The 19,182-nt window shown below is 35.2% G+C and overlaps 5 protein-coding genes across 14 annotated transcripts; all 5 read right to left on the bottom strand.

The window, feature by feature from the left end:
• Window positions 51–5,462, bottom strand: LOC104702377 (golgin candidate 1). Its single transcript, XM_010418231.2, has 21 exons — window positions 5,221–5,462; window positions 5,051–5,131; window positions 4,695–4,744; window positions 3,965–4,612; window positions 3,789–3,851; window positions 3,567–3,644; window positions 3,256–3,459; window positions 3,063–3,119; window positions 2,879–2,953; window positions 2,717–2,788; window positions 2,395–2,457; window positions 2,211–2,309; window positions 1,807–1,884; window positions 1,640–1,708; window positions 1,230–1,277; window positions 1,043–1,138; window positions 880–956; window positions 752–797; window positions 553–651; window positions 421–465; window positions 51–334 (listed from the first exon to the last, which is right to left on the bottom strand). Exons 1-21 carry the CDS (start codon window positions 5,246–5,248, stop codon window positions 278–280), a joined length of 2,133 nt encoding a protein of 710 aa, XP_010416533.1. The 5' UTR covers window positions 5,249–5,462; the 3' UTR covers window positions 51–277.
• LOC104702366 (pathogenesis-related protein 1-like) lies at window positions 7,305–8,058 on the bottom strand. Its single transcript, XM_010418223.2, has one exon. It carries the CDS (start codon window positions 7,975–7,977, stop codon window positions 7,444–7,446), a length of 534 nt encoding a protein of 177 aa, XP_010416525.1. The 5' UTR covers window positions 7,978–8,058; the 3' UTR covers window positions 7,305–7,443.
• On the bottom strand, window positions 9,271–10,030 carry LOC104702356 (pathogenesis-related protein 1-like). Its single transcript, XM_010418212.1, has one exon. The coding sequence runs from the start codon at window positions 9,981–9,983 to the stop codon at window positions 9,462–9,464; it is 522 nt and encodes a 173-aa protein (XP_010416514.1). The 5' UTR covers window positions 9,984–10,030; the 3' UTR covers window positions 9,271–9,461.
• LOC104702346 (pathogenesis-related protein 1-like) lies at window positions 12,443–13,083 on the bottom strand. Its single transcript, XM_010418202.1, has one exon. It carries the CDS (start codon window positions 13,065–13,067, stop codon window positions 12,591–12,593), a length of 477 nt encoding a protein of 158 aa, XP_010416504.1. The 5' UTR covers window positions 13,068–13,083; the 3' UTR covers window positions 12,443–12,590.
• On the bottom strand, window positions 15,230–18,004 carry LOC104702295. Of its 10 annotated transcripts, none has more exons than XM_010418154.2 (7): window positions 17,728–18,004; window positions 17,313–17,615; window positions 17,005–17,214; window positions 16,226–16,320; window positions 15,727–15,737; window positions 15,480–15,638; window positions 15,231–15,401 (listed from the first exon to the last, which is right to left on the bottom strand). In XM_010418154.2, the coding sequence occupies exons 3-6, from the start codon at window positions 17,204–17,206 to the stop codon at window positions 15,620–15,622; spliced, it is 327 nt and encodes a 108-aa protein (XP_010416456.1). In that variant the 5' UTR covers window positions 17,207–17,214; window positions 17,313–17,615; window positions 17,728–18,004; the 3' UTR covers window positions 15,231–15,401; window positions 15,480–15,619. The 10 variants fall into 10 exon arrangements, 6 of the variants coding, with proteins under 6 accessions (XP_010416456.1, XP_010416448.1, XP_010416440.1 ...); XR_753974.2 differs by having other exon boundaries at window positions 15,234–15,401; window positions 15,727–15,797; window positions 15,888–16,320; XR_753978.2 differs by having other exon boundaries at window positions 15,234–15,401; window positions 15,727–16,111.

Genomic DNA, 19,182 nt, shown 5'->3' with positions numbered 1-19,182 from the left:
AACTGGTCTGGTTCAATAGACAGATTCAAATGCTTTTAAAACCATGCATATCAATAAAGCGTGTATAAGCCTCATTTACCAAACACTATGTTCTTCACATTCCAACGGTTGGAAAGAGAGAAAAATTCTGTGCAATATGGGACACCGTGAGAAGCAGCCTCTATATAAAAAGTTCAAAACCTTTCTCTATAATCCACATAGTTATGCTTCTTTCTTCCACACTTCTCACTCAGCAATCTCTTGAAAACCCCCCATTGGTTGCTTTCTTATGAATCTGTTATGGTCTGAATACGTTGTTGGTCATCTCCGCAACTTCCTGGGCCTCAGCTTGTTCCTACACCAGAGCATGAGATTAGGAATGACAACAATTTGAATTCCATGACTGAGATGTGAGTGTTAATTTAAAAGGGCCAGCCATACCTGGAGCCGGTGTATTAGATACATCAAGAAGAGATGAACAAAGACCTACAAATTCATAAATGATGTCGGTTAAAGGCTCCATAAACTCACAAGTACCGCAAATGAGATTGAATAGGTAAGCGAGCGCCTCACAAGGTAAAAGAGTAGGAAAATCCGCGCTATCGGGTACCGCCAAAGGAACCTTGTGGCTCTTACAGCTCCTGAGTCTAACAGTTTCACTGCATTTTGGAACTGAAGAGAGAAGGCAAACAAAGAAATAAACAGAAGAAAAAAAAGTTAAAAGTGAATGATGAAAAGCAGAGTTTTTCTAAATGGGCTCCTAAATTTCTACCTGTGTGCTTGCTGTAGCCATGTGTCGATGATACAACGGAAGAGGCCTGAAATTGTTTTAGTTAAGTATCGAAGAACAAACACAGCATAAATGTAGACATTAGCACATAAGACAAGTTTAATACGTACTCGAGTGTCTTGATCTCAGAATCTTCTTCCCAAGTTGCCGATGGGCGCCGTGAAACCCTGCTTTTTTCTACCTCTACCTGAATCAACAAGTTTAGAACCTTTCTTGTAAGTAGCATGGAAAGCAAAAGCACATAAATTAACTATAAGGGCTTTGATGTCAGACCTGTGCTTCGTGTAGACGTTTCACCTCTTTCTCTAACTGAAACTCTGCTGCAGCCTTCTCACTCGCTATAGTCTCCAGCTGCGTTTGCTTGTAGTACTGAATTAAAACCCAGTGGCCAGAAGCTATCAGACAACTCCCCAATATGACTTTAATTTAAAGAATCGGTAAATTCTCTTGTTTACTTTACCAGTAAATCTGTTAGTTCACGGTAGCGTTTCTCCAGCTCCGTATGCTCCTACAAGGTCAAGGGTATATAACCATTATGCTCATGTTAAATAATCATATGCATTAAAGGTACCACTTGACGAGCAAAAGCAAATAAATCAATTAATCATAGTCACTTCTGTTCACAAGACCATCGAATGAATCTTTCACACAAAAGATTCAAAAGAAGTTGACAGGACAATGATATTTACTGCATTCAATATAATCAAAATGGGTTTAATAGAGAACTACCAGGTCAACCTTGTCCAATTGATAGAAATTGAAGGGTCGTAATTACGAAATCTCATAATTATAGACTAGGAGAAACAAACAATCAGAAACTGTTAATGCGTTGACAAGAAGAGACAGACTCTCAGAAACTGTAAATGTCACCTGACGTGAGTAATGTTCTGCATCCCTCTTCATGGCTGCCATTTCAACTCTCAACTTTTGCATTTCAGCCTATAACAAACGAACAGATCATGTGTAAATAATAATGCTAGTATAGCACAAACACCAAATACTTCATGCCCTCAAGGATTCCAATGTTAGTAACATACCTCCATTGAAGAAAGTTTCTCCTCGGCATCTCTTTGACCTTGCCGAGCACGGTCCACTTCGTCCTGCCATGCTTGAATCTGCATATTTAAAAGTTACTTCTCTGGAGTAGCTAAACTCTGAACTTTGAAAAGCTGATAAAGTTGTTTTTCAAGGTTTAAAATATTTCTCACTTTTGGAATTTGATTTCGATAACACCTGGTGTTTTATTATGTGAAACGACCCACATAAAAATACAATAGTAAGATTTAAACTCAAGCTACATGAGTTATCAAAGTTACCAAGGGATCATAAATACTTTGTGCATATATGTTCTATAGTTTCTACTTCTAAGAGAAAATTTCAAAGTGTGCTACTAACTCATAAGTAAACTTCGACAATGTCGAGCACGATAACCTAATATAACCTGGATCACTTGGTTTGCTTCATCTGCGGCCTTCTTTTGTCCTCTGCGAGCACGAACTTCCATATCGTGCAGCTCTTGATTTAGAGATGTACATTCAGCCTGAGTATTATATGCCAATTATTTGCATTAAATTCAAATATATGAAGATGCAGGAACAAATCCTATTGACGATAAGTTCATCTACCTCAAGTAATGCCACCTTCTGTTCTAGATCTGCCACTTTTGCTGTCCTTTCATCAGCAATTCTCTAAAATACCAGCCAATTGAAAACTCAAATCAAAGTAGTTTTTGAGAAATAAAAGTTCCACACAGAATCTTTACACTATTCGTGAATTTGTAGTATATGAAAGTACAAAGGTTTTCTAACTTTCCTTTTTAAAAAAAGACAAAACACAACTTGAAAAAGAGAAAGCCAACAGTCAGAAACTAACAGCATATTAAGTTGGATAGCCTATTTGAAATGTAAACAACTGATAGTAGCGCTCAATCCAAGAAGTCTGTCTCACCTGAATTCTAACAAGTGCTGTGGAAGCATCCACAGCTCTGTGCTCTAGGTCCCTTTCCCTTTCCATGGCAGCCTGTCTTAGAAAGAGCAATTCATGTAAAAGAAAAAAAAATGATATAATATTTCCATTGGAAATAGATTTGGCATCGTTCAGGCAACAAACCATCTTTGTGGCATTATGTGCAGAACGCTCCTCTTCGGCTCTCCTTTCAGTAGTGGCAAGCTCCTCCCGCAATGCCTGGAATAAGAAAACATAGGTTCTATGGTCTGAGGACGTAATATGTTTATGTTTGTATATAGCAAACAGAAAATTATTGGAAGCATTCATGAAAAAACTATAGTAATACCTGCATCATCCTAGTCTCAGCCAATTCTCTGTTTCTCATAATAGACTCCATGTCTGCCTAATAAAAGTAAATGATTTTACTAAAATTTGGTTTGGCAACTGAAGAGAGGAAGTAACTAGGACCATTGAAGACGCATGGTATGTTATAATAGGTAACACAAAAGAAATTTCGTGTAAGTGAGAGGCCTAGAAACCTGGAGAGACGACAATTTTCCTTCGTTCAGAGCAGACTTATTTTTCAGGGCATCCATTGCGCTGACAAGTGCTTCTATCTCTGAGTTCTTAGCTGCTAGTGCCTCAACCATGCTTGACTCTACTTTCGTCACTTCACTTTTAGCAGCTGACATATCTTTTTGCAACTGTCTAATGCTAGCTTCATAGGACTTGGTAAGCTCTTGCTATTACAATAAAAACGAAGAAATAAAATTAGGTGCACTTCCCACCTTCATGTACACTTTTAATTTTCTTGTCTGGGTCAAAAGAAACTCAAACTTTTGAAATTTACCTCTGCATTGAGAAGCTCTTCCAATTGTGCATTTTCCGCCTTAATTTCTTGAAGACGGGATGAAAGTCCAGCACAAACCTAAAAGCAAATTAAGACAAAAGAAGGATACATCTGAAATTGGTCAGGTCCAACCATAGGCATGGATAAATCGTATCTTACATATGAAAGAGTGTTTAACCACCAATTCCATGCGGTAAACTACCAATGGATATTTGAGCTTACCCTGGCTAACCTGGCTTCTTTTGACTGCCCAGTGGAAACTGTAGCTTTTAGCAACCCCTGGGCCTAGAATTAGTAGAAAGATTGATCAACAGACTTTTAAGAAGACAACATACATTGAAAGTCAAGTGGCAGACATAGCATTTGCCATTTTCTTCATTATCCCCAGACTAACTAACCTCTTCAAGTTGATCTTGAATCTTCATGATCGTCTTATCAGCTCTAAGATCCTTCTCTCTCTCCAGAACGGTTGAGGTGTCAGGAACTTTCTGTTCCTGTTCTTTCTCCAGATTGATTGAAGTGCCAGCTTTCGCCTCATCACCCGCGCTCTGAGCAACATTCCCTTCACCAATCGGAGATACATGCACTACAGATTCCAATTTCTCCAGGTCAGTTTTTGAAGAATCATCTAATTCTCTTTGAGCGCCTTTTTTGGGAGCATCAACCAGGTTCTCACTGACAGCGACCTCAATTTCTTTGTCAGGTAAAGACGGCGATGGTTGCACCAAAGAATCATTTGGAATATCTCCATCAGCATGCTTTGACTTAGCTCCATCACCGTCCACAACAGATTCTGAAGCTACCACAGCAGCATTTTCACTTTTTGTATCTGCCGCTGACTGTGGAAGTGATTGAACCCTCTGAACATCTACATCAATCGGTTTAATCTCTGTTGTCTGCAAAACAGGTCCTGATGAAGAAGCCTCTTCAGTGTAAACAGAACTTTTAGATGGAGGAACCTCTGACTGTGATACCCCTGGGCCGGATTGATCACCAGAAAAATCTCTTTTGCTAGAAGATTCTTCTTTTACAAGTTTCTGTCTAGCCTACATATACATTCCACAACAAACAAGTTCATCTTAAACAAGCAAAGATAACAACTTATGGACAATAGATCCACGGTCATACCTTTTTCTTTGAATTGGTTCTCTTCCCTTGAGGCCCTTTCCTACCCGAAGCTTTAGCCATCCCAAAGAAAGATAAACACAATATAAGAGACATATACATTGACTAAAGGTTGAAAATAATAAAAGATATTGCTTATATCAACTCCAAGACAATTCCCACTGTCTACAAGTATAACTTCTGACAGAGTTACTTGAAGTTCATCAAATTATTGGAATTTAAAACAGCACAATTTGTATTAGACATTTCCAAGATTCTTCTGACATTTTCAAACTGTAATCACAGATCAAACAAGTTCCAAATATAAAAGCTTTTGCACCACAGTTATGTGAAATCAGAGTAATCTCTCTCCACAGTACCTGGCAACTGCAACTCGCTCTGTTCTTCCGAAAAATCTTCAACCACAGATTTTGCTCTTCGATCCACAACCTCAAATAAATCTAACGAAAACCAAAAAGGAATCAAAAATTTTAACGGAAACTTCAAAATTGGTATCCCGATATGAACGGACGCAGATAACCAATTTTACCTTCGGCAGCTTTAAGCCAAGAAGCCATTGATGATCAATCAAATTAGTAGAAGGTAAACTCCCGACACAAAGGAGCTTGCTTCCATGCACCACCGGGCTTAATTCGCGATTTTGATGTTATAGAATCAACCAATCGTATCGCGGGATCGAGTTCTGATCTCTGTAAACAGAGTTTTTGTTCCAAAGGAGAATCAAATAGAAAGGCGACGAACGAGTTCTTCAGATGTTTTCCCACTTGAATACGCATATGAGCGAACAACGAAGAACTCTCAGATCGTTGATCTGCTGATGTCACGACCACCTGAGTTACAGTGGTCTAGCAGATCGTGACCGTCCAATTTTGGATTATGAGATTTTGGATTACAAGAAAACGACGTTGTTTTGAACTATTGACTAACGTACTGAATGGAACAGATTAATACGTCGTCGTTTTGTTCTTCTATGCCATGCAAATTGAGAAATATAGAGGACAGACATAACGCCCATTATATTGTGAGTTCTTTTCTTGCCTCATCGTCCTAGATGGACACTTTAACTCCTTATGAAGTGAAGGGGTCAAAGACTTTCCTACTAGTATATCATCATAATGTCAGGAGGAAACGATATCTTCAAAGATGATCGTTTCTAGCTAGCTACTACTACTTTGTGAAGGGGTTTAGAAGGATCGTCTCGCCATTTTAATTTTACAATCTAACCAAAGCCTGAGCAGAGACTATATATATCTAGTTTTTAACAACTATTTGTTCTAGCCGGCTGTTGATGGAACCACCTTCGATCCGTACTAACTACCAAGGTCCTTGAAACGATTTTTTTATCAAGATTTTTTTTAATATAAACATAAAATCCATGAAAATTCTTGTATGTTTGCTTCCATTTACTCTGTGTGGATTCACCCCAAAAAAAAAGATCGTAAGAATTTGAGTATATTAACTGTAGTAAAAAAAATAGATTTTGTTTGAGTACATTATATAGTTCACTAGTAAAGTCTATATTTGACAACTTACCACATAAGTTTTCTTTTAGATGGGCACTAGTTATATCTTGATATTTGCTTCTCGAACAATTGCATCCGTTCTGATTTTGATAAGTTATGTTATGTGGCACCCAATAATCTCACTTAAGCCTATTTTTTTCGAATTTCATAGAATACAAACCAAACTTGCCAAAACGTAACGTCACTTCTTTTATTTTTTTCCGTTGAATGACAATGAACCGATACAAATGGCCAATTTATCTCACTCAAAGGATGGGGAAATTGAACTTCCGAATTGAAAACGTGACGTCCATAGTCTTTTTCAACTAGGCTAAAGGCGCCTCTCAACTTTCAAGGTAGCGTCGCGTAAAAACTATATATGCATAATTGTGTTTCTTGAAAAGATAAAAGCATTTCTCTTTTGGTACCTTTTAAAAGTCTTAACTCTAGTTCAATGGAGTTAGTTCTTAGAATAAGGAAGATGATAAGCCACTAAACCGACCCATTAGAAATTTCATTTCTTTATTGATTAGTTTTATCATAAAAAGAGTAAATCATTTTTAGTAAATTAGAGAAGTCTATGCCCACAGGCCACAGCCACAGGCTATATAAAAAGTTGTGTTATCTAGCCTATTATACATGTATATAGGATGCTTAGAATCTCATGGCCGCTTTAACCGCATCATAAAGCTCCCCAAGACAGAAATTTGCTGCATAATATCGTCTAGAATTGTGCGTACTTCTAATTTTAATACATCAAATAACGCAATATTAAAAATAAAAAAAAAGCAAACAACATACCATCACATTCGTAAATGCTCCTAATCCTATTTACTGGAAGCACCATTTTTCATGTCTTAGGTACTTTTTCACAATTAATTTACTAGCTCTAGATACCAATGACTAAATACGCAGGAAAATAAATCCAAAGTTGATTTTTAGGAATATAACCCCAAAATTGATTTTCAAGAAAATATTGAAAATCATCTGTGAGAAATAAAGTTCATACATTACCATATGAAAGTACATATGTAGTTACAATTTATTTAATCGACTTTTCATAGTTGTTCTATCGCATTTTATTTTAAAAGATCTCACAACAAGAACAATATATACAAATTATAGATTATCATTATATATAAAGAAGAGTAACATATGGGTATAATTGATCAGTAATTTAATATATTACTTTTGATCAAATCATATGTTACACCATATGAAGTCTTTTTGAATCATTCAAACCAACATAATCAATAGGGACGCGTATTCGCATCACCCACTGGCATAGGATAATAGTCACATACAATATATATTAACTCATTATCATGACACCTGAACGAGCCACAACCGATACTGAACGATTGATTGGCCACCATCTGAGTGTAGTGTCCGCATTCACCTTTGCACTTGTTGGTGGCATAATCGTAGTTTGGCTTCTCCGTATACCAATACTTTGCCGCGATCGGACCGCTCATTTGGTCCTCAGGCTGGACCCATCCCGCGGCTATATTTTCCCCGTAAGGTCCACCTGAATGTCTCATGGAGCTGTAGTCGCAGACTCCAGCTTTGGCTTGTCTGTTTGCGAAGTTCTGTGCGTAGGCCGCTACAGTTTTGTTCCACACCAATGGAGCCACCCCGACCTCGGCTCGGATCTTGTTGTGGATCTTTACCGTTTTATTCGGTTGGACATCATCGATTGGTCTTACCTTAGGTAAACCATAGGCTCGAGTTAAAAGAACAGAGAATAAAGTCAGTACGACGAAGCTATAACGAATAGACGACATTTTGTTATGTTTTGTTGTATAATTTGTTTTTGGAACTTATGGTCTGATTGTTCTTACTTCATCCTCCTTTTGTAGGCCTAAGAAATTAATTAAAAAGGCTCTGCAACTAAATATTTAGATTATAAAATTAACTAGGATTAACAAAAAGTTGGTTAAAAAACAATTAAATTTTTTTTTTAAAAACCAAAAAAAGAAAAGTTTGTTTGGTGTGTACAAGCGAATTTGGAAATCATTCATTAGTCAATCTCACACAATTAAATTTCGAAATCCCTTATAATAACATAATTGTAGGGTAAATCATAGTTTTAGTATAAGATCTTAGATTTCAGAATTAACAAAAGAAAATTTGATGGCAATATATATATATATATCAAGAATTATGCATTCTATCATTTCATAGATAATACTTTTTTTTCTCAATTCTATATGACTTTATAGATTTTGATTTTTATAAGAAAAGCTTCAAAATTCCCAAAATATATATTGTAGATTGTGATTTATTAGTTTATTTTTCTTTCCTTAAAGATTTAACACCAAAATTAAAAGAAAATAAAATCAAAGCTTTGAATGATGAGTAATATTTAGAAAATGATTTAATAACATACTAGTCAGTTAATTTTTATTATTTTTCAAGAACATCTATTATATATATCAATTTAAATTCAGGTGTTAACATATTCACAATACACCAGATACATCATAAATGTAATGGTCGTTAGTCAATTCAATTAGGTTGAGGGATATTAATCCGACTAAGGGATAAATTATAATCCTAGATGTATGAAAGAGTCCCAAAAACAACTTTATGGTAGAAGATTTTTCTATACAAAAATATATGAAAACAATCATAAGTTTTGTTGTAAATGCTTACTCGTAGTCGTAGTCGTAGATTAAGGTAATTAAACACAAAAAAGTCAGAAGCAATTACGTAAAACACGATCGTTAATCCCATCAAAAGTCGGTCTCTGATTGGTCGTAAGAAATTAATCATTATCATAAGTTCTATATGTATCAACAAGACTTGTAAGCAACGTATAATCCATCTAGTCTTCGTAATATTATAATTCACGTGAATTTAATTCAACACCCGTGATTAGTTCTTACCTTCATTCTCGGAGAGTAATTGTTGACTCTTTCATTTTTTTTTAGCATTGAATCATAGAATGTTCATTGATTTCTTGCTTCGTATAACGTTTTTGTTTGAATTTGTGAAGTTTTTGTTTAGGCGCTCAACAAATTTTACTTTGCCAAAAAATCAATATTTATATATTTTTTTTGTCTGTTCAAAAGAAATAACTCAAACATGCGTTTTCTTATGTTTGATAGTTGATACAATGCTAATACAAACCACTAGATTACAAACTCATGTAGCTCATAATTGGGTCTATAATAACATGTTATCTTAATATCTATAGATACTCATGTTACACATTTGACACCGTATTAATTCTTTTTGATTAGTCGGGAACTCCGGATGCTATTCATCAATAGGGACGAGTATTGGCATCACCCATTGGCCTAGGAGCATAGTTACATACGACCCAAACATTCTCATTATTAAAACACCTGACCGTACCACAACCGAGTCGTGTCGATTGATTAGCCACAATCTGAGTGTAATGCCCACACACATCACTACATCTGTTGGTTTCATAATTGTAATAAGGCTTCTCCGTCAACCAAAACTTAGTCGCGATTGGACCGCTCATGGTGTCGACAGGTTGGACCCACCCGGCGGCTATATTCTCGCCGTAGGTTCCATCGGTGGAATGTTTCATGGCGCAGTCTCCGGATCGTTCGTTAGCGTAGCTTTGTGCATGGGCAGCAAGTTTTGGGTCCCACACCAAAGGAGCAACCCCGACCGCAGCTCGAATCTGGTTGTGAATCCTTAGCGTTTCTTGCGGTTGGAGATCATCCATTCGGTTTATGTTTCTCAACCCATAGATTTGAGTTAAGACGATGGAGAATAATGCTAATACGACGAAGCCATAACCAGAAAACGACATTATTCTCTCTTTCGTGAAGACGTATCAGATCCTTTTTTTCTGATATTGTTTTTTCCTCTCCTTTTGTAACCCTCAGAAAACAAGAGCTCCGTGACTATTTTTGGGATTCCAATATTTACCATCAAAACCATCTAAAGAAAATAATTAAATTGTCTTTCTTTCTGTCAGTTATGAAAATGTAAAATTATAGACTTTTAGAAATTTCTTAAAATAACAAAGATATAGGATATTGATATCTAATTTTACACATCAAGCATTAACCAAATAAATTATCATAAATTTGAATAACAGTTTTTTTAGATATCTTCATATAGAATTCGTATTATTATTATTATTTTTTTTTTGATTCGTAGAAAGGACTTTGGTCAAGTGTGTTGTTGAAAACTAATTTAAAGAAACAAATGTTAGTTTTAATGCACAACACATCAAATATAACATGTATTATATAGATGTTTTCAAAACTAGAAAAATATATAAAGAGATCGATGAGACTTATCAATATAAAATGCAAAAAAATGAAGGCAATCATACGATTTATTTGTTGTTAGTGTTTTACAAGGTTATCTTCCAAAATGATTTAATTGAACTCTGGTAATAGTTCGCAACGTACGTTCGCTTAAACCCTTTAACAAAAGAGAAAAACGTACGTTCGCTAATCCTACCAACAATGGTCGTCGAGTTAGTTACTCGTCTAATCTCTCTAAACTGTAATCCACGTACACGTGATGTAATAACTCTCGTGAGTTTTATCCAACACCCGTGATTTATTCTAACGTAAACCATTTCTTTAGATGGTGAGATATAATATTTTGTAATCCAACACCGGTGTTGCACTAAAGTTTTATATAGATAATGCCAATTTTAACGTATATGCTGTCACGTTAATTTTTATCATTATTATTGCTCAGTTAAGTCCAATACTCAAATGTTCTAGTAATTGATTAGATCTGATTGGGTCTTTGACATGAACGTTGATATATCAAACAAATAAAATATTTGGCGAGATAATAAAATTTAAAAGAAACAATTTGTCAATCACGTAACTGAGAATTTGTATCGTTCTCTTGCTTGGAGTTGGAGATAAATCAAGAAAAACATAAGAACGACAAAAATAAAATAAAGTATATAACACCGCGAGTTTATTTATCGATTTGATAATTCTCTTACGTTACAAGCTTTAATTTCTCTCTCTCTATAGTTTAATTAACACACCCGTGAAGAGGATAACCGATCGAAATTATATGACAACTATATTTTTTTATAAACATAACAGAAATTGATTTTGATCGCGCACGGCTAGAATGCCACTTTGGAAAAAAAAAATATGTGTGCCAATTTGTAATCTAAGTGCCACCTATAAATGTGATATCCCAAAATTATCCTTAATGAAATTACAGACGAATTGGTACAACTGAAAAAGAATTGAACAACTAGTACAAATAGTTTAACTGAGTGATATACGACAAATAGTACAACTGTTATAACTAAGATGTACTAGGACAAGTAGTACAAATGATACAATCAAAGAGATATAACATGGGTACAACTGGTAGGTATAACTGAGAGATAATAGAACAACTATTACAACATGTATAACTAAGAGATAACAGTACAACTAAAACAAATGGTATAACTAACAAAATAAATAGGACAGCTGGTACAAATCGTAAATCCTAGCGCTGCCACCCTCACTAACTCGTCTCTGCTTGCTGATTCTCGCTCGTGGACTGTCTTCTTTTGCAGCGATTGTGCACATATCTCATCCAACCTTCACTTGATCTCCCCTCCTCACCACCAACTCGTCTTCCACCATCTTTATTGTTATTCCCCACCTTCTTCTTGTAATCCTTCTCTTTTGTTAACATCGCCACAAATCGCCATCTCCAGTGTAACAAATAGAGAATCGAGATAAGCTTTGGCTATAGCGGCACACACAGAACAATAAGAACAAGAAATCTGATAAGTTCAAAGAAAACCCAAACTTTTTGTTTTCTCAGATCTGTAGATCTGTCGGCGAGAGAGAAAAGAGAAAATAAATTGTTAAGTGTTTGAAGTAAAATTGGGTAATTGTAAATATAATATATGGGTTTTTGGTCTTTTCAATGCATTTTAATTTTAAAAAATATTAAAAAAATAAATATAAACATAACAATGGCATTCACAATAATTTTTTTCCACAAAGTGTCATTCTAGCAATTGATTCATTTAATTTAACCAACTGATTAGTAAAGAGAGACATATCTATGTCTCACGTGAGCAATAGGTTGTTTCATAATACAAGTAGGAACTCAATGTCGGTCATGAGACTGAGTGTTAATGGCTGAGATAAATGTAGAGTACACAATTTCGAGGAATAACTTGTACGAATTGACAAAGGTGATATAAGTGGTTGCATTTCCCACATTAATAAGTGTCAATTTAGAATCCAAATCCGTTTTTTTTTTTTGGTAAACTAAATGTTGTTAAGAAACGTCTTTAACATTATCAATTTTCCTTACAATCACATGCATGATGACCATAATATATTTTTAATTCGTTAATAAAATCGAATCATTAATAGGGACGTTGGCCGATGTAGTTCCTCGGAGGATCATAGCTACAAATCACTCAAATGTACTCATCATTCTTACATCTCACTGATCCACAAGCTAGTCGAACCGAGTCACGCCACACGATCTGAGTGTAGTGTCCACACACTCCACCACCACCACACGTGTTGCTGTCATAATCGTAGTTTTCCTTCTCCGTCATCCAATACTCAGTAGCTACCGGACCGCTCATTGTTCCCCAACCCGCGGCTAGATTCTCGCCGAATGGTCCCGAGGAATGCTTCATGGCACAGTCTCTGGCCCGTTCATCTGCGTAGCTCTGTGCATAGATCGCAAGAGTTTCGTTCCACACCATTGGTCCGACTCCAACCATGGCTCGGGCCTTGTTGTGAACCACGAGCGTTTCTTGCGGTTTGACATCACCGTTTTCGTTGGCTCTTGGCGGTTCAGCGGGAGTGTGACGATAGGCTTGGGTTAAATCGGAGAATAGTGCGAGTACGATGAAAATATAACCAAAAAACGACATTTTATTCATTTTTGTCTTGTGTGGGTAATTGTTTTGGTATTTATTGTGTCGTGGAAAAAACATTATCTTAGGCTAATGTATATATAGATGTTGCGTTGGTGGGTTAAGCTTTATTTCTGTCGAATTATAAAGTTGCATAGAATAATATATATATATATATATATATTCTTAAATTAACTTTTGAATTGTTGATTTGTTTTTAATTAACATAGTATATGAAAAACATATTACAATATCTTACCATCAACTTCTTTATCCCATGTTAGATTGACAAAAAGACACATTTCATTTATTATATAAGTTGTTTTACATTGCAAGTAAAATAAGATTTTAAATGCATTTATATAATTTTATAGATTGCAAATATAAGCAATGGTTCAAATCCATTTCCAAAATTTTATGGCTTTTGACTTAATTTTGATATCTTCTACAAAAGTCAAGTGTTTTATTTAAAGATATCTTTCTAAAGTGTTTTTTTTTTTCCCAAAAAAAAGAAAAAATATATCTTTCTAAAGAGAAAGTCATTTAACTATATCTATTTCAATTTTTTTTTTACTCTTAAGAAGACTTAAACCAAGTTAGATTTATATTTTTAAAAATTTTGTACTAAATTTAGAACGGCATTTTGATATTTTTGTTACTCTTAAGAATTTAAATAAATTCTTAGATTCTTTTTTAGATTTGTTGATCTGACTAGATACAAATACACTTATTAAAATTAGAAGAAGAAAAAATGCATATAAATTAAGAGATCCTGTTTACCAAAAGAAAAAAATAAGATATGATCCCAAAGACACATACTAGATAAGCTTATAGTTTATATCTTAACATATAGATCATCTATAGACATGAGTTATAGAGACTACAGCTATCTTACAAATGAACTCTTTATCAATTCTAAGAAATCCGATAAGTGATATATAATAATATTAATATGATAACATATCAGTATGAAAGAGTCCACACGCAACTTTAGGATTGAATATATATAATAATATAGAAGAGGAAAAAAGTTAAAAAAGTTGAAGGCATCATCAGTGATACGGTATGGGGTAAATGTTGTTTACTCTTAGTCGTCGCCGTTACTTCCCAAATCCTTTGAATTCAGGTAATTAACCACAAAAGTCAGATAAATGACGACATTCGTTAATCTTAATCCCACCGAAAGTGGAGTTCGTTAATTATAATGATAGAATTATGTACGTTTTAATAAGTCCACGTACAATCATTAATTCTGATATTGTCAATTCAGCACCCGTGATTTGTTCTCAGCTTCATCTTCGGGGAGTGATTGTTGACTTCCGCTAGTAGTAGTGTCGTCAGGCACTCCTCCATTTGCTAGGTCAGACCAGTACCATATTGAGCTTACACTAGCAAATAGGTCTCCAGTAACGTTATCAATCTGTGCCAAGAGAAGATTGCGATTCTTCTGTTGTTTCAAAGTGAGAAGATGTTGGACGAAGAGGGAGTCTTTTGAGATGTCTTTCGAGATAACCATCAGACTTGATGGTGGTTTATGGTATTGCAAAGAAAAGAAGGTCCTCTAGCATCTGATTACGTCTTGCACGTCTATTTCCTGAAAACAAACAAACATCAACGTGGACATATGAGCTATACGACGTTACTGAAAGAGAGAGAGAGGTTTTAGACCATCATTAGTGCTGGGTACTCTCTAAGTTACTCTCATATTAAATAATTATATAATTAATACTAAATTAATCAAAGCAACCCTAAGAGAACTTAAGCAAAATCACCTCATTACTAGAGAACCTAAAGAAAGTTACTCAAACATTTAAATAATAATTTTTTAATTTGTGTTTATTCATTATCAAACTTTAATAATCTAAAATGACAAAACAATTATTTAATTTTTTTATATTACATAAAATAGAAAACAATAAAATTTGATAAAATTTGGAATATTAAACATATTTTACAAAATTCAGAATAGTAAACATATTTTATAAAATTCGAAATATTAAACATATTAAACAAAATTCAGAATAAGATTTATTGTGCGGTTACATTAAATTTTTGTCAGATATGCTAAATCAAGTATTTTTCCAAAATATCATGCATTTGTGTATCATGAACGTTATTTATGTTTATTAATTAACAAATTTTAATAATCTAAAATGACAAACAATTGTTTAAATTATTTCTATTACATAAAATATAAAACAAAAAAATTTACAATATTCGGAATATTAAATATATTTTACAAAATTTGGAAAGCAGAAGAGGTAGTGGCAAGACTAGACAAAAGACCAACGAGAAGTACATTGTTGTTTGGTTGGGTTGAGTTGAACCATTTGAATCCATCTAAGCACCCTCTTGTTGCATCTGCAGGAATCGAAGCTCCTTTATGATGCTGAGTCAAAGAGGCTTTATGTTCTATTAAATAATAAAATTAGAGATTACCGTTTGTTCTACTAGTTGTAGCTGTTGGAGACTTTGGTAGAAACATATGAACTCAGACATATACAGCAGTCCTACACCGTCACTTTCCTTTTCATCATTGTTCATCCTCTGAAACCTGTACTTGGGAAGGATGCTGAGATCTACTTCAGATGCACCCTCCTGAACACATCACAAATGATGTTTATTGCTTTCATTCCTTCCAAAGGTAAGTCTGATATTCAAAAGTGTTGCTGTTTTAAGCTCATACCTGCCCAACAACTGCGTAAAGAAGAGCAATAATACAAAGGTTGTTGTTTTAAGCTCATACTTGCCCAGCAACTGCGTAAAGAAGAACAATAATACAAGGGTTGCTGTTTTGATATACTTGAATCATATATAGAAAAAAACAGAATCATCTTAGCTTCTAACCTGAAGCACTTTCATTCAACTTGTAGTGAATCTCACTAACAGTATATACCATTGTAGACTCACCACAATAACCTGTTTAAACAACTGAAACTAGAACAGAACCCCTGCTCAACCATCTTGTTAAAAACAGAACACACTAGCAGCTTGAAAACTCACTACTAGCACCCATCAAGCAGTCGTACACAAACTCCTAAAGGTACCTCAACAATGCTAAGACCAAGAACCTAATGTGCGAATGTGAGCTTCAGCGAGATATGGTTTAGGCTGATAAATTATACTCTTAAACATATCCCTTTGGTATCTAATGTTCAAAAGAAAAGTTAGATCCTGTGAATTACCTGTAACATACTAAGAGGCGGTGGCAAAAGCCTCCCACCAGCACCTGTTTGACCAAATGAAGGCAGAAAAAGAAACCTCCCAAGCGAATAAGCCCCTGCAAAATAATAATACCAGAGATATAATCAATCAAAACTAAAAGCTTTTTAATTTGTCCAGCCTTACAATTTTTTGGCACACTAGACCCTAAATTCTACACAAGATCACAGAACAGATCCATGCAAAGAGAAATTAATTAGACAGAACAAAGCCTACACAAGCTTCATCGGAAATCAAAACACGATAGAATTTTTTTCAACCTAACAACTTACAAACCGATGCATCTGCGATAGTCACACCAACCATTGAATCGTTTGTGAAAAAATAATAATTTAGAACATCAAACAGAGCTCCGGAAAAGCCATCGGTTTCATACACCAACAACCCTCTAGTTTAAGCCGGAAAAATCAAACAATTAGAGGTGAATCGATTGATTTTATCAGTTTTCAGATAAATCAGCGATTGACCAAGAGAGAAGAGAGAGAGACGATCGGGAAAAAAAGAAAGAAGAAAATGGAAAAAAGAAAAAATTTCTTTTATATTTTAGCATCAACGAATTATAATATGCCACGTAGCGTTGCTACTACGTTACTCAAATTCCTTCCCCTGGAATCGATACTCTTTTTAACAGACGAAAAATGAATTTTTAATTAGGTTTTTGGGCCTCATTTACAAGAGAAACAATGAAAGCAATCCCCACTAATCATGCTCTTATTAAGCTAAAGTGAGTGAGGGAATTCACCTGCGCGTACGAGCTCAATTCCAGAGGATTCAAACTCTGACGGCACAATGGCTTCGCTCTTTTTCATCTCACAATAAGCATGGATTGACAGTTTACCACGATAACCATCACCCGCAAGAGCTGATTTGATATTCTCACAAACCAAGTCAAGAGAGAGACCATCAGGAATTTCGCAATCCACAATGTCCCAGAAGATGCCCATGTCAGCCTCTGCAAAAGGTTTCAGATCCGCCCTAGTTTATATATATGACTGACTACTAGAGAGAGATAAATCACACACACAATTTGGGGGGATCGAGGGTTCTTACAGGCAAATTCGCTAGTACTACAATTATTGCCATCCCCGCAAGGCCTTCCTCCACTTGATAAGTCTTTCCAGTACCATATTGAACTTACATTGCTGCTAAGAAGTAACTCTCCTTTTACCTTATCAATCTGTGCTAAGAGAAGATTGTGATTCCTCTTCGTTTTCACCTTGAGAAGAAGTTTGACGTACAGCGGCGATTCAGATGAGATGTCTTGTGAGATTACCATCAAATTCGATGGTTCGTGGTCTATCGCAAAGAGACTAATGTCCTTGAACATACTAAAAAGTCTCGAATATGCATCTCCTGATGAAAACACACACATATATATATATATATATATATATTAATTATATCAACGGTGCGGAAGAAGAAGAAGAAGAAGAGAGTATGTACGTTCAGGGTATTCAATAATCACCTGCGCGTACGAGCTTGATGCCGGAGGATTCAAACGCTGAAGCCACTGCCACTTCGCTCTCTTCCGCGTCACAATAAGCATGGATTGACACTTTACCACGATAACCAGCATCCGCGAGAGCTGATTTGATATTCTGACAAACCAATTCAAGCGAGAGACCATTAGGAATTTCGCAATCCACGATGTCCCAGAAGATGCCCGTCTCCCTCTCCGCCTCTGATGAAGAAGACATTGAGAAAAAGTGTGCAAATAAATTAGGGTTGGATTTGCGGCGGCTGCAAAAGAGAGCGTTGAACGGGTGGTATTTATATTTAGGCCTAGACCTAGAATCTACTTTGCCAGCCGTCCGATCTCACCTAAGAAACTGTTTCCAACCGTTGGATCTCACGGATTACCCCATTAATTTTCGGGTTTCGTTCATCTCACTTCTCAACTGATTCGGTTTTAGTAGCCAAAATCCATAATCAATCAATAGTTGAATAGTGTTTTCAAACAGCCCAAGCCCAAAGAAGCCCTCATCCGCAAGAAAGAAAATATAAATCTATCACTAAAGAAGAAAAGTACAAAAGTATAATCGGATCGGGTCAATTTTGTTAACCCACAATAAAAAAATTGGATATTTAGCATATGGATTATCTCTATAGTAAAAGAAAAATACGAAAGTGTAAATAGATTGGGGTCAATTTTGTTAACAATCCCGAAATCAGAAATTGAATATTTAGCATATGGATTATCCGATTTAATTCGATATCGACCGGATGTATAAAACATTCGATACTAACATTGAAAATATTATTATATGGACCAATTTGAAAAATACCCTTTTCGGTGAGCATTTTTTTAAAAATATATTTCCCGAGAATTTTTAAAATTTATCCATTTTTGATGAAAAGACGATTTTACTCTTATTAAACTGCAAAAGAGAGAAAGAGAGAGATATAGGGCTAGATCTAGAATTCTACTTTGTCGGCCGTCTATATTAATTAAAAGAGATCGGATCGGATCAGATCAATTTTACTAACAAACCCTACCCTTGGATTTTTAGCAAATGGATTATCCAATTTTACTGGATATCTACACTATAACCATTTTTACGGTGTCATTAGCAATTCCATTTTTTAAGAACATTTAATAACCGATAACTACAGAATAAATTAGAGTTTTTTTCTCTCTCGCCATAGGCGATTTCTCCAAACCACCGTTTCATAGTAAAAGTCTCTTTTTCATTGTTCTAGGCCGGCGTCGGCTTCTCCGGCGTCGGCCACTATTGAGGTTTAACATTGGTTTAAACTGGTTCTTTACCGGTTTACTACCAAAGGCATATTCGATATAAGTACAGAGCATATTTGTGCTAAGTCTTAGTTGTTCTGTAACTAAAGGATATATGATTGTATAGGATGGTTGCGGGGATCTTCCTAGATCGTAGATTACAGTTGAGTGTAATACTATATATGT

The sequence above is a fragment of the Camelina sativa genome, chromosome 1 (genome assembly GCF_000633955.1).
Source record: "Camelina sativa cultivar DH55 chromosome 1, Cs, whole genome shotgun sequence".
Taxonomy (NCBI): domain Eukaryota; kingdom Viridiplantae; phylum Streptophyta; class Magnoliopsida; order Brassicales; family Brassicaceae; genus Camelina; species Camelina sativa.
The sequence above is the reverse complement of the archived record's forward strand: the minus strand, read 5'-3'. Positions and strand labels throughout refer to the sequence as shown.